The sequence below is a fragment of the Equus quagga genome, unplaced genomic scaffold (genome assembly GCF_021613505.1).
Source record: "Equus quagga isolate Etosha38 unplaced genomic scaffold, UCLA_HA_Equagga_1.0 203_RagTag, whole genome shotgun sequence".
NCBI classification, from domain to species: Eukaryota; Metazoa; Chordata; class Mammalia; order Perissodactyla; family Equidae; genus Equus; species Equus quagga.
In genome coordinates this window covers 8,484,554-8,500,218 of record NW_025798627.1, presented here as the reverse complement: position 1 = coordinate 8,500,218, position 15,665 = coordinate 8,484,554, and the positions used below count along the sequence as shown (strand labels likewise).

Here is a 15,665-nt window from a genome sequence, read left to right as displayed (position 1 = left end):
GGAATGTGAGCAGAAATGATGTGAGTCACTTCTAAACCCAACCCTTAAAATTTCCCTGTGCCATTCTCTCCTCCTTCCTCTGCCAGCTGGATCTTGGTACCCAGGGTGACAGGTGTTGAAGACGGCAGAGTCTGTGCAGCCTGGGTCCCTGAATGACTATGTGGAGCAGAGCTGCTCCTCTTCCTGTCCCATGCCCACTGGACTTTATATGAGCAAGAAAAGAAAACATCTAATCTGTGAAACCAAGACTCCAAGGTTTAGTGTCGCAACAGCTAACATTACCTTAACCAATCCAGACGCCTTCTTTTATTGCCTGCCCAACAGAGGCCTTTTCTTAGGAAGAATAGTCTCTTAACTGATTTTCACCAGGTTGATCTTTCAGAAGCTTTTTTTATCCCAGCATTTACAGGTACACTGAACTAACTGAAATGTATGCTTTTGTCCATCAACCGAAAAGATGTGTTACAATCGATTCAGTGTGCCAGTGTTGGGGGAATACTTATGTTTTGTTCAGTGAGCACAAGTCAGTGGCCGAAGCAAGAAAAACAAAACAAAAAATCCTATTTCCCCAATACTCTGATTGTCACTTCTCACCCCTCAGCCATTATGAGGTGATTTCCCCAAGCCAGGCAGCATTTTACAAAGAGCAGCTGTCTATTGGGGAAGAAAAGATTTTTCTCTTGCTCGTACGTGCGATTTATTGCACTAAGCGTTCTTGTGGGCCAAGACTGAACAATCGTGAAATGCATTTTGCAGAATCAGAGTCTCGTGTTGAATGTTTTAAGATAAAGAGTTATTTGGGGCATATGAATAACTTGCTAATATTTACAATGTGAGATCTTTGGGGACGGAGGGGAAGAAGGTAGTAAGAATATAGATTTTTTTTAAAATTGGTAGATCGTTGGGCATGTTTGATATTATCAACAAAACCTCTCAAAGTAGATGGTTACATTTACTGTAAAATACTTTTAATAGTTATTAGGAGAATGTGTAATGTATTATTTAAGCACTAAATTTCTGAACTTAGACACCTTGGGTTCGGATCCTGTGACTTTGGACAAGATGCTTTAGTTTCTCTGTGCCTTAGTTTCCTTTTTGAAAAATGAAGAAAGAAATGGTACCTATTACTGGGAGGAATAAATGAGATAATCTCTGTAAAACATTTAGCACAATTCCTGGTGGAGTAAGCGGCTGTAATAATACTAATAATGAAAAAAATGGAATGTTAATCACAAATATTTCGAGTGATTCTAGGTTATTCAAATATGGTGTATTCTTAAACCGCTGAGGTCTTAGCAGTAGGTAGTGTGAAAACACCTGTGTTTCGGTGAGGCCTTGAAGGTGATCCTGAGGGACCCCACTAAAGGAAAGGAAGGACTGAGAAGCTAAGTTTGTGCGACCTCTGTGGTCTCTGAGAGTCGTTCCTTGCCAGTTAACATATTTATTAAGCACCTTGTATCTGAGTTGCTAGTCACTTACCGCTCACAAATATGAGTAGTTTTGTGACAAGTAGCCCAGGAAGGATTAATGCATGTTGCAAGGAGAGTTGATGTGTATGCCTGTATTTTCAGTTACTATTATCAGTTAGGGGAGTAACCTCTTTTTATTCTTACTGTTTGATCCACTGACTTAGTTATCTCATACTAAAAAGTTTAAAAGATTGTAGCTCTAGTGTAAGCATATTTACCATGCCACTGAATAAATTTGCTTATATATTTCATCACAGAGAATAATTATCTACTACGTTTTCACAGTTCTCTAATAAAGAGTAAAAAAAGTAGAAGCATTTTATTTCCCGAGTTTATGATATCTGTCACCCCCTAAATTTTATGGGAAAGTTGTTTTAGGTAGCACAATTGTCCTAAAATGTGGAAAATGGTGGAGCATTTTTAGATTGCTTTTTTTTTTTTCGGTGAGGAAGATTGGCACTGAGCTAACATCTGTTGCCAATCTTCCTCTTTTTGCTTGAGGAAGAGTGGCCTTGAGTTAACATCTGTGCCAATCTTCCTCTATTTTTGTATGTGGGATGCCACCACAGCATGGCTTGATGAGTGGTATAGGTCCATGCCTGGGATCTGGACCCATGAATCCCAGGCCACTGAAGCGGAGCTTGTGAACTTAACCATTACACCACTGGGCTGGCCCCAAGATTGCTTTTTTAATATTTTAACATTAGTAGACCACAACACAATTGTAGTAAAACCATTGGCAAGAGTTTCAGATTATTAATAGGATTATTAGAAGGTTGCACATTCAAGTTTAAGAAGAAGAACCACAAATCCACCACCGTCTTTTGTACACAAAGGTGATGTTACCAGCCCAGTCCCCTCTTGTGGCTTGTTTAGTTTTGCTGGTTTCTTTTCTAGGAAGTGGTATGGATTCTTCTATTTACATATTTTGAAATAAGGTATTTCAGAGAAACTGGGTTCTGAGTACTGTTGTCCGTAATGTTTTGGGTGGTTCTTTCCCTGGTGTCGGGTACCTTCTCCACACGCTTTTGCGGCTCAGCGCTCTGCTGAATCCCTGAGGGGGCCCTCTGCAGACCTCTGCAGGCTTCTCTCCGTTTCTGCCCTGGAAAATGTTGGAGCGTATAGGTAGAGTGGCTTTCATTCTCCTGTCTTTAGTCCTGGAGAAAAATTTTTTACTGTGTCATTTACTATTTTTTCTTTCAGTTAATATGCTGAGTTGTTCTAAAGAATGTAGTTGCCAATTATCTAGTCAGTCCCAAAAAGCAATAAGGAAAGTCTAGAAATCTAACTATAGGGAACTTTTACAACTGCCGCTTAATACCATCCAACAAATTCTAGTGGTTTAAAAGCATCCTGATTTAAGCCATCCTGCTGGAAAATGCTTTAATTATCTCAGAAGACTCAAAGTTTTAGAAAACCCTTAGAATTTTGGGAAAAAAGAAAAAGAAAGAAAGAAACTCTATTACTGGAAGATTTTGTGTCCCCGGGGCCTTCACACTTAAGAGAATAACTGTTAGAATTATATTTGATCTAGAATTATAGGACAAATATATTTGTTAATGTTTTGGTCACATAAACACGTAGGCCCATCTTTGTCTACTTGTAAATCCTGCGATTGATTGCTCAGACTTAGACATAACAATAGATTTGGCATCACCATTAAAGTTAATTTACAACCATTTGATTTGGTTTCACCTCTTTGATTCATCTTTAAGAAATGATTTCCAAAACCTATGTTGGATGTTACTGTTGAATCTAATTAATTTTGAGTAAATTCATTTTATTTATTGGAATATTTTTGAGTTTTTTCCTCAGTGGTGTTAATGAAAAACTGTACATATCTGAAAAGAAAGAGAGTTAGCAGCATCTTTAATAATATTAATGAAAATATTTAAAAATATTTCCATGGTGCACTACTGTGTCAAAATTTAATTAAGACTCTATCCAGGCGTTATTCAGTTCTGAGTAAGCTGACATTATCTGAGGTACTGTAATTGTTTAGCCAGATAAAGCAAATACTGTATTTGACTTCCATGGAAATTAATTGTGTGCATACTACCTCTAATCATCTAATCCATCTATCTAGTTAAAAAATAACCTAGTTGAAATGATTACTGAAATATATATAAGCCTAAGAAAAAATATTTTGATGTTTCTCTGTTAACTATAGGGCATCTAATCTAAGGTACCCAGTAAAAATAGTGTTTATTCCTTTATGGATCTACTTAAGACCATCCCTGCTAATTCGCTTGTATGCCAGACACTGTGAATTTTACCTTGTTGGGGGCTGGATATTTTTGTATTCCTATAAGTGTTCGTCAGCTTTGTTCTGGCACACAGCTAAATTACTTGAAAATAGTATGCTCCTTCTGGGTCTTGCTTTTAAAGGCTACTTAGGTGGGACCAGGGCAGCGCTTAGACCAGGGCTGACTCTCTCATAATACCAACACCAGAGCCTTTCCAGCACTCGACCAGTCCCAGGAATCTTGAGCTTTTCCAGTCTGGCCGCTGAAAGTGGTCCTGTTTCTGGCCCTGTCTGGGTTCTGAGTACTGTTGTCCGTAATGTTTTGGGTGGTTCTTTCCCTGGCGTTGGGTACCTTCGCCACGTGCTTTTGCGGACCATTGCTCCGCTGAATTCCGGAGGGGGCCCTCTGCAGCCTTCTCTCCATGCAGCTCTCTCTGCTCTGGTGCTCTGCCCTGGGTCTCCTCATCCTGTCGGCGCCATCTCCTCAGCCCAGTGTGTCCCCGCTGTGCTCTGCAGCTGTCACACTCTGACCAGGCAGGCAGCTGGGGCTACTCATTTCTTTCCCATCTCTCAGGGACCACTGTCCTTGTTGCTGTGTCCAGCATCTTGGGAACTATTGTTTCATGTATTTTGTCCAGTTTTTAGTTGTTTCAGGAAGGAGGGTAAATCCAGTCCCTGTTACTCTGTTTCGGCTAGAAGCAGACTGATGTCAGGTTATATCTTAAATGAATATTAATCTTTTAGTTTAATTTTCCAAAACATAACTTAAGAGTTTCTGATGATATTATCTGCAAATGAGATTATTTTTTCAGGGAGCAAGCCCATGACTTAATCTAGGCAGAACCAGATGATTTCTTAATCCCTTCTAGCTATAAAACCTGTTGTGACAATATATTTTTATTACATTTAAAGCAGTGCTCTAATAAAGATTTAAATGCAGACAATACACAGTTGTTACACATTAAAATAATCGCCAAAGTTTTCCACCTGTTATCTTCATCCTCCGCCTCCCCCAGCAAATGGTGAAAGTGTAATGAAACTGGTAATGAAGCCTTGTAAATGATGTCTACACTCTTTTGGAAAACAAATTGGAACTAATATGTATTAAAATGCATAAAAATTGTTATAGCTTTTGAATTATTAACCCCACTTGGAGAATTAATCTTAGATATGTAAAAAAGCTGTATCTTCAAAAGAATTAATCATTGTGCTAATTCTAATGGAAAAAAAATTGGTAATAATCTTAATGTCAAAATAGGTGCCTAATAAGGGATTAATGCTAGCCCTGGTGGTCTAGTGGTTAAGATCCAGTGCTTTTACTGCTGTGGCCTGGTTTTGCTTTCTGGTCAGGGACCCACACCACCTGTCTGTGGGTTGTCATATTGTGGCAGCTGGGTGTTGCTGTGATGCTGAAAGCTACGCTACTGGTATTTCAAATACCACAAGGGTCACCCATGGTGGACAGGTTTCAGCAGAGCTTCCAAACTCAGACTGGGAAGAAGGACATGGCCACCACTTCCCCCCAAAAAATTGGCCATAAAAACGTTATCAATAGCAGGAGAGCATTGTCTGATGGAGCACCAGAAGGTGAGAGGATGGCGCAAAAAGACCAGGCAGGGTTCTGCTCTGCTCTCCACGGGGTCGCTGGGAGTTGGAATCTACTCGACGGCATTAACAACAAAGAGATTAATACCTACAATATGTAAAGAACTCCTACAACTCAATAGCAAAAAAACCAAACCCAATTCAAAAATGAGTAAAGGACTTAAATAGACATTTCTCCCAGAGAAGATAACCAAATGGTCAATAAACACATAAAAAGATGCTTAACATCACTAGCCATTAGGGGATGCAAATCAAACCCACCATGAGATGCCACTTCGTACTCATTAGGATTGCTATCATAAAAAAACACAGAAAATAAGTGCTGGTGAGGATGTGGGGAAATTGGATCTCTTGTGCATTTCTGGTGGGAACGTAAAATGGTGCAGCTACTGTGGAAAACAGGCAGGTCCTAAGCGTTAAGCATGTTATTACCATACGAGCCAGCAATTCCATTTCTGGGTATATACCCAAAAGAATTGACAGCAGGGACTCAAATAGGTCCTGCACACCAGTGTTCATAGCAGCAGCATTCACAATAGCCAAAAGGTGGAAACACCCCAAATGTCCATCAGATGAATGGATAGACAAAATGTTTTATCTGCATACAATGGAATATTAGCCTTAAAAAGGAAGGAAATTCTCACACTTGCTACAACATGGATGAACTTTGCAGATATTATGCTAAGTGAAATGAACCAGACACAAAAGGACAAATACTGTATGATTCCATGTATATGAAGTACCCAGCTAGTCAAACTCATAGAGGCAGAAGGTAGAGTGGTGGCTCCCGAGGCCTAGAGGGAGTTTCGCTTTGGGATGATAAAAATCCTGGAGCTGGATGGTGGTGACGGCTGCACGACAATGTGAATGTACTTAATGCCACTAAACCAAACATTTAAAAATGGTTCAAATGGTAAATTTTATGTATATTTTACCTCAAATAAATGAATAACATACAGATCTTTCTTACATATACTTTTAAATAAGTAAGTCACATTTCCAAAAAGAGTACCGTAAGGCGTGCTGACCAGACAGTCTTCTGTTTTTCCTCTCCAGGAGTGACGCACGCCGCCATCTGGGCAGCATGCATTTCTTACCTCAGCGCCGCGGTTCCCCCTGAGCTGAGGACGTCAGCACAGGGCATCCTGCAAGGCCTTCACCTGGGTTTGGGGAGAGGCTGTGGGGCCATGATCGGAGGCGTGTTAGTCAATTATTTTGGTAAGAATGGCTTTCTCTTTTTTACTTTCTTCACTGATGAAAATGTATGATTTTTCAGCAACACCTCAATAGACACTCAAAGTATTACTAAAGATGGCCAGAAGCTGAACTCCAGTGTTGACATTCTCTTTGTAGCTTTCATGGTAGTCATTATTATTGAGCATTGTGCTTTGGTTGTTAAGATGATTAGAGCCAGCCTGTAGCCCTGCACACTTCTCTGACCGACAGCTTAATGAGATGCTACACAGATGCCTCAAAGGAGCCGAGCCAGTGAATATACACAGGTGCTTTGGGTTTGAAGTAAAAAGCCTTAAACCTGGTGATAATAATGCTAGAGGAAAGAAAACTCATCATTGTTATTCCATCAGGAGATTTTGAATCAGAAAAATCTAACTATGTGCTGGCTTTGATAATGTCACTACATCTATGATAACGTAGTCCATCTGCCCTGTCCGATCTCCCTTATTGGAAATACTGGGGCTGGGGTGGAGATGAGATTATTCTGCTCAGGGATCTTGACTGCGCAGTCAGCTATGAAAGGTGGGCCCCGGGATGTCTGAATTTATAGCACTATTTGAGCTCTGCTGTTCCAACTACAGATCAATAGGGTTGTCTAATCATTAGGTAAAAGGTCTTTATGAAGAAGAGAATACCAATGAATTTTTCAGTGAAAGACACTCGGAGACAGTCCTTTATAAATACAGTTTTAAAACTTGACCAATGACAGATCCGATACCAGCACCTGGGTTTCCAGACACCCACCCAGCCGTGTGTTTCTTCCACTGTAGGAAGCTAATGGTCATTCACCATTCTGTAGTTTACCCCAAGCTGTGGTGCCTTTGTCCTAAACTTTGGAACATTGACAGTTTTTGGATGAGGCCGATCTGCATTTGCTGGAATTGCTCTGTCGAGCACTCTGTTTTCGTAGGGGCCGCTGCAACCTTCCGGGGAATTGGCATGGCCTGCCTGGTGATCCTCCTGCTCTTTGCCCTGATCCAGTGGCTGGCGGTGCCAGAGGAGGAAGAAGGTAAATATGTCCATTATTCCTTAATGATTCTAAAGGTCGAAGCCACAGGGAGTTCTCCACATGCCCCTCAGAAACCCAGAGTTGGTAACAGAGGGTATGACAGACCCGCTTGGCCCGATTTTCTTGGTGGTGTATTGATGAACTCATCTGTACCATTGCTGGAGAGAGGCCACTTACTGTGTTGGATAAAATACAGCTCATTTTAAGTAGCTTGGGGTTTTTTTGTTTTTGTTTTGTTTTATGATGCAAGGGACTGGGGAAGTATTGCTTTTAAACTTCTCTTGTATTCCAAAGTGATTTAAAATTTAAGTCAAATACATATAAGGCTATACAGAAATTTTACTACAAGGAATAGGGAGTGGTAATAATCTCTGTGCTTTTACCTTCATTGAAAAAAGTGTCTAAAGCTTCAGTTTGAAGTTTTCCCTCAACAAGGCATGGCCTTCATTAAAACTGTTATATAGAAAGAAGGTTATATCAAATATAATGTGTAGATGAGAACAAGTTTTCAACTTTTTTTTTGAATCAACTTTTTTTATGAAGACAGCCAACCAGTAGAAAGGAAACATTCTTATTCAGCTCTTGGGTCTTAGAAGAGGTTCATCTTCTTTGGTGTCTTGTCCTTTGAGAGCATTCGCCTTAAATACCCAAAGTTCTTGTGTTAAGAGAAAAACTAGCTTGTTCCAAAACCCCAGAGACAGATTTTAATGGCAATGAGTTACGCAGAAAGAAAGACGAGTGGCTGGCCCAGTGGCATAGTAGTTAGGTTCGTGTGCGCTGCTTTGGCAGCCTGGGGTTCGCAGGTTTGGGTCCCTGGCACGGACCTACACACTGCTCATCAAGCCATGCTGTGGTGGCATCCCACATAGAAGAAGTAGAATGACTTATGACTAGGATATACAACTATGTACTGGGGCTTTGAGGGAAAAAAATAAAAGAAGAAGAAGATTGGCAACAGATGTTAGCTCAGGGACAGTCTTCCTCACACACAAAAAAAAGAAAGACGAATACTGATTTTTTTCTCACTCTTGTTGTTGTATAACCCTAACTGGATCATCTCTCTCACACAGCCTTGGTCCATGTCTTCAGTAAAAGGCCAGTAAAAACAGTTATCATGGGGCTTGTCCTGTTTTGATGCTTATCTTTAAGATCTCAATCCTGCAATTGGGTTTAAGGAAACATTCCCTATCACCCATGCCCCAGAGATGTTATATCTAAATTAAATGAACACCACATTTCATAAATAAATGTAAGTTAATGTCCATTAGGCCCTATAAGGAGACCCTGGAAGATAAGCATCACGTTCATTTGCTCAGTACTTGTACCAAGTAAAGAAGCCCTGATACATAGCGATGTGTTAACCTTGCCAAGCACACTCGAATGGGCTTATGGGATTGTCCACTTATTTATTTATTTTTATGTTTGTTTAAATATGTAGAAAACTGTAAAAAATAATTTAACATGACTTTCTCTCCAGACAAGACAATGTTGGCAGAAAGGATTCCTGTTCCATCAAGTCCCGTTCCCATAGCAACCATCGACTTGGTACAGCAACAGACGGAAGATGTCATGCCACGCATTGAGCCCAGACTTCCGCCCAAGAAAACCAAGCACCAGGAAGAACAGGAGGATGTGAACAAGCCAGCCTGGGGGGTCAGCTCCTCTCCCTGGGTGACCTTTGTCTACGCTCTTTACCAAATTAAAGAGATGATGCAGCTAACAAGAGACAACCGGGCTTCTGAGATACAGCCTTTACAGGTAAGGTTCCTCTGCTGGCTACTGTAAGTGGACTCGGTTGTGTTAGTTATTCCCTTATTCATTCAACAAGATTCATGGAGGGTCTGGCGGGGGAAATAGACGTGCAGACAAATAAGTTCAGTATTCTGGAACAAGTGTGTTAGAGAGGTGTATACCAGGTCCCAGAGGGGAAACTCCACCTACGGAGTTCAGGAACGCTTCACAGAGAAGACGGTGCTTCTTGAAAGAAAAAACAAATAAGTCCATTCTGATTTTGTATATTTCTTTAAAGTTTCCATGTTGATGGATTCTAGTTGCAGTGAGGATAAGTGTGGTTCTTGCCTTGGGGGACCGTATATATGAATCTCTGTAATTCTAAAATCCTACTGGGGACATTTTGTATATTAGGACTTCAATAACCATCTCACGAGTTAATGTATTGATTAATACCCTGAGCCACTGTACAGGTTTGACAGGACACCTAACTCAGTGGAAGCGTGGTTTTGCTGATGGCTTCACCTGAAAAATGACAAATGTGAATTTTCTTGTCCCTAGAGGTGTGGTCTCTCCTGAGTAAAGTCAAATCATGTTGATAAAACACTGTAGGTAATTGTAACTACAGCTGTGTACACTGCCTTTGGAAAATGAGCGTGTGACTTCTATGAACGATTTGGCCAAAGTAACGAGCCCACTTCCCTGTGTTTATAGTATCATTCCCTTTTACTTGATGAGTCATGTCAGCTCTGTAGCTAGAGTAGCTTCAGAGGACACATTAAAAAAAAAAATAAAGGGAAAGACTTAAAGAGTAATTTGGGTAATGTCTGTTTTAGAAAATTTGAACTACCTTAATTAAATTTATCATGACTTTGTAGACTAATGTATAATATTTCTATCGTTTAAACCAAATCTGATTCTTCAGTGGTAACCATAATGCATCCCAGTCCATGCATGATCCTGTTTATTTATCAGGATATAAACTCACAGGACTCCTCTGCTCATCAGGAAGGAGCATATTGGTGTGGGAGGAGTGTATAAAGGACGTGAAGCGGGAGAAAGGAGGTCGTCTGCTTGAGGAGCAGTGTTTTCGTGACTTTGGGTACTCATCCTCATTTTCACAGAGGCCTATCAGGCTTAAGTAGCATTGAATTTTCTTTCTGATATAAGATTAATCAAAACTGGTTGGTATGCCTTAGTTATTCTTATGAAGAAGTCATTATACTAAGATTTTTTTTTTACATTTTAGGATCAGTTACAGAAATAAAAGCATTTTTTTTATGCTCAGCTATTTGAAGTGATAGGTGCTAATTCAGAGGAAGATTCATTAAAAAAAACAACAATACATTTACTGATTGGTAAAAATCAGGAATGTGGCCTGGAATGTGGCCAGGTGGCATTTGACAAGACATGCTGGGGGGTGTGCTGGAGTGAGTGTGCACTCAAGGCCTTACGGTTGGTTACGGAAGTGCTTGTGTATGTTCCCTTTTTTACATGGATGTTCTGTCTTATTTAACTTTTAGTGTATACTTTGAGTCCCGAATACACATCAGGACATTCTTTTCCCGGCCCTATCTCTGAGGCTGAGGATGCCTTCCTTACTGCTGTTGGACAAGGTGCTTTCTAGCTCTTGAATCCTATGGCCTCAGCAAGTGGCTCGACTCTCAGTTCTGTGCTGCTTGCCCAGTGACTTGCCACATGGCTGGTGGGAGCTCTGTAAATATTTGTGAATGTAAATTGTTTTCCTGGTAGTAACAGGCATTTTGGTAGTAATGTTCCTTTATCCACAAGATACGTCTGCTTATAGTGTTTGTGTTTTTCATGCGGCTTTGGCAGTTGCACATAGGAAAAGAGATGAAAGGTAAGATTTTCTATCCTTACTCCTCTCTTCCTTGTTCCCTGAAATGGTCACTTCAGGAATGATTGCCCCACGTTTTCTGTATCTTACTTGAAAGCATATAAAAGAGTTGGGTTTATTTGCTAGCACTGACCGTGGGGCATCTCCTGTTTTATCCTTCCAGGGGACCAGTGAGAATCGGGAAAATTCTCCAGCTGGAGCCCAGCCTGTCCCATGTGAGACTCACTCTGACCCATCTAGAAACCAGCCATCCCTTCAAGCAGCAGCATCTCAGACGCAGAGCAACCCCGCTCACCCTAGCGTGGACCAGCGCCCAGAGGAGAGGGAAGACCAGCAGGCTCAGCCTGCCGCAGGAGGACACTGAGGGGTCTTGCTCATCTCACACCCTGCATGGAACTGGGCTTCTCTGCCAGGACAGAGGGAGAGGTGCCCGAACCTAGGACACGCCTCGCCTTGAGGAGCATAGCACCACATACGCTTCTAAATACCTGAACTCATTAACATGGAAACACACACACACAGGAGCTACAGTACATGTTGGCAGAAACAAGGTAAACTTCTGTGACCCGCTGGACTCAGAGGGAGCTGGAGTTGAGCACGGATTCTTTGGTTGGTTAGGGTAAGGACTGCAGGACTTCTCTGCCAGGGCAGTAAGACTTGAAACCAGCAGTTACACTAAGTAGGTGGAGGGGAAGAAGTGCTTCACGGTGAATGCTGATGTAATTTCCCTCTTCTGATGCTTTATTCTAGTTATTTGGTTCTTAATGCAAACTGACAAGAAACAGAATACATCTATAATTTTGTTTCTCTTGAAGAGAGCCATTTAAAAAATTATAAAACAGGTTTAAAAATTAACCAGATAAAAGTTAGTAGCATATATGCTTTTGTTTAAAAAAAAGGAAAATATTTCATCAGAAACTTGGCATATCTCCAGCAAGTATATTTTTCTATGTGGATGGTATAGAATGAAAATAGTCAATTCTTTGGGCAGCAAAAGCTGTCATTGACTACTGCAAGCTAAGCTGAGCTTTAAAATGCCTTTTGTTTTAAATGGGCTTTAAGACCAGAGGAGAGAATATTTCAAATCAACCAACCAACTCAGTATCCTGTGGCTTGATAGAGAAGGGTGTACTAAATATATTGATACTGTAAATAGCCTCTATCACTATTTACAATTTTATAGTGATTTGGGCTCCAATTAGCTGATGGAGTAAAACAAACAAAAAATCAATGAGTTCCTAAGGGTTTCCTTAATTAAGCAGTACTATTTACAAACAACAGTATAAGATTTAAGTGCCTGGGGTGGGGATACGATTTTTTAAAATTACATAATGGGTCAGTTTTTGTTTTGTTTTTGGTGAGGGGAAAAGGTGGGGATTAAGAAACCAGGAATGGAAAGGACAGGAATAAGAAGGAACTATACTTTCCAATGAGTAAAGAAACAGATCTCAGTATATCCTTTCCCCTGAAGACACGGTCAGACACTGGACAGCTCAGATAGGGTGTGCCACTGTAAATATTACAGCTCCAGTCAGAATAATGGTGGGGTGAACCAAACAAAGCTGGCTGCTAAAAATGAAAGCTGAGGTTGGTAGGAAGCCTTGGGGAGGGCTTGGAAAAGGGAACACTGCTTTAGCTGAATGAGGTCAAGGACAGCACGTACAACAGCTGTGGATGAGCAAAGGCGAGAGGAAAGAGAAGAACAGAGCTAAAAATGAGCAACCCACCTTACCCTCTGACCCTGCCTAGACAGGATCAGTTGTAAAGTGAGGGCTTCTCCATGACACCACACTTCTGCCCAAAAGTGCATCTGGGAGAAGAAGTTCTGCACTGGACGTTTCTTAAAAATAAAATAACAGGAAGAAATAGAATTACGCAAATAGTTATTTTTGCACTTGAACTGAAACGTACTGTACTGTAACTTATCATGACTCATTTTAAGTGACCTTTAAAATCAGATGTATTTATTATGCTTATGTAATTATAGAAATAAAGAAATGGGTGACGGGCTGAACCTCATCTATGAATGTACAGTATGTGGATTTGTGAAACTGACTGTAGAAAGTCAAAAACTTACACTGTATCTTGTGTTTACAGCTCTGATTTATTCCTTTGAAAAGCCTGCTGTTTTGGAAATGCACAGTTGACATGTTGAAATAAAAATAAATACCATTTTTAAATATTTCTTAAATGATAAAGATGTGACCAAACAAATAAAAGTCCTTCACTCTGTAATGAATGAGACCAAGTTCAACAGGCCTTTGTTAGGAAATATCTACCGTGAGATCTGTTTCAATAATGCAGTAATTTCCAGCCTTTTAAAGTGGGCAGCTTCTTGGTTTCGTGGACTTTGTGACTTTTTCTTCCTGTCCTCAAAGTGCCATATGCCATTTATAAAATATTAAAGTCAATTCAAATTAAATTTTGATTTGAGAATTTTATAACCCTGCTTGTAATTCCTGGAAAGACCCAGGGTGAAAAGCCAGGCTGGTAATCACTGCCTTAGTGACTGACTTCATACTCTTTCCCCTGTGACTGTAGAAAAAGTGAGTTCCTCCAGAGTGCACAGCTTGTGTGGATCCACAGAGGCTCGTTGCTCATTATTAAACCACTACTCAAAGCCTTAAGTAGAATAATAGATGATTATCTATCTCCACCAGCCAGTAAACCACAGGAAAAGCCTAAGGAATTCATAGGAAGAACAATGCCGCTTTCCTGGCTTCTTAGTCCTACCGTGGGCCACATGAAGCGGATAGTTGGCTAAGCGCTGCCCTCTGATTTTCAGTTCCTCCTCTGGCTGGGATGGGGGCTGCTGGTGGGGCTGGGACCATTCCTTAAGCAGTATCTCTTGAAGCCAACCTGGAATTAGCAGTGAATCCCAGAAAAGGGAACCACATCCATAGTTCCTGGGTACTTGTATGCTGATGAGATTATCATTTTGTCCTTACAACCCAGTGTGGTACATGTCACTGTCCCTGTTTTATTTTTCTTAAAGCTTCAGTCTGTGGCCATGTATCCTAGTTTTATGTGAGCTGCTGCCACAGTATGACAACTGACAGACAGGTGGTGTGGTTCCAAGACCAGAAACGAACCCATGCCGCGGCAGTGAGAGCACCGACTCTTAACCACTAGACCACCAGGGCCGGTTCACCTATTTTAAATAGGATTCTAGAGCTAACAGAGCTTACATTATGGGACCAAGGAAACAAAGCCAGGATTCAAGCGCAAACCTGCCTGATGCCAAAGCCCAGGTCCACCCAGCACCTTACTGCACCCCAGGAGGTGGGGAAGCCTCCTTGCTTCTGTTGTGGTAGAACAAGCCAGAAAGCAGCCCTGGCCTGAACCCTTACCTTGTGTACCCGATACACATATGCGTGTGGTTGTATTTCCATTTGGATTTCTAGATATCCCCAAATACCTAGAAATCCAGCACCTACAAACTCCTGATGCTTTGTTAGTTGTAAAGCCAGGCTCCTTACACTCTGGAGGTGACCTGGATTGTTTGGCAGCCCCGCAGAGAAAACTCCGAGGTTGGCCGGGATGCTGAGGACCAGTGCCACAGGAATCATGAAGGGCAGGCAGACACCCCACTGCTCGGCGTCCCGAGGCAATGGCATTGTACGGTGGCACTCTCTGGTATGGTGGCCATAAGCCACAGGCAGCTCTTAAGTACAGGCAGTGTGGCTAGCGCATCTGAGGAATTAGGATTCTCGTTTTATTGAAATAGCCACATGTGGCTCATGGTGCCCAGACTGGACAGTGCAGGTACAGAGGAAGAGCTCACCTGTGGGACATCTCTGGGCCTTTTCCTCATCTTCAGCATGAAGGGCTAGACCGACCCTAAAGTTACGTTATTCTGAAAATACAAGACTAAACAAACATACAAAAATTTTTACACTGAGAAGGTGAGGGCTGGCTGTGACAGAGCCGTCAAGGGGTAAAGCACTGGCCAGCAGATCCACTCAGAAGACAGATCTGCGAGGGGTCAGATTGTAATAGCATGCTGCTCAGTGGACGGAAAGCACAAAGGGAGCTGGCTATATAATTCTCGTGTTAAAGTAATCAGGCCAAAAAGTCTCACGCAAACATCCCCCAGGAGGGCCGGCCTTGCTGATGTGATGATACCCAGTCTGCTGGCAAAGACCACCCCTTTATGCGGCCTGCCAACTTTTCCTCTGTGACTGCTGTTTTCTAATCTTGTTGTTGACCAACCTCCGCACGCCCTTCTAGTAGGCATGTTCTTTATTCAGATATGTTAAAATCTTTGGTCTTTCTCTGGCTTAGGAGTCTAGTGTCTTTTTAAGAAAACTTTGTGTACTTTTGCTGTGGTCCCTGAGTGTGCTGCCTTAATAGGTCACCAGAGATTTGGGATGATTGCATATTTGCCAGGATAAATCTTGGAAATGCATTCAGTGGGATAGCTGCTTTCATTTGTTGTTTTAGTAATTTAGGGGATCTGTTTGCTTTTTAGATTTGGCCCATTTTCCAAAAAGGCAGTGATCAAGAATAGAA

At 41.4% G+C, this 15,665-nt stretch overlaps 1 protein-coding gene across 4 annotated transcripts in view; it reads left to right on the top strand.

The window, feature by feature from the left end:
* The window catches only part of LOC124233489 (major facilitator superfamily domain-containing protein 6), a 71,682-nt gene extending 58,107 nt beyond the window's left edge, over window positions 1-13,575 (top strand). For all 4 annotated transcript variants that reach the window (XM_046650624.1, XM_046650621.1, XM_046650622.1 and 1 more), the window contains exons 4-7: window positions 6,376-6,537; window positions 7,466-7,564; window positions 9,042-9,322; window positions 11,317-13,575. In XM_046650624.1, the coding sequence (XP_046506580.1) occupies window positions 6,376-6,537; window positions 7,466-7,564; window positions 9,042-9,322; window positions 11,317-11,517 (743 nt within the window). In that variant the 3' untranslated portion in view covers window positions 11,518-13,575. The remainder of the gene's footprint in view (window positions 1-6,375; window positions 6,538-7,465; window positions 7,565-9,041; window positions 9,323-11,316) is intronic.
* Window positions 13,576-15,665: the final 2,090 nt, after the last annotated feature.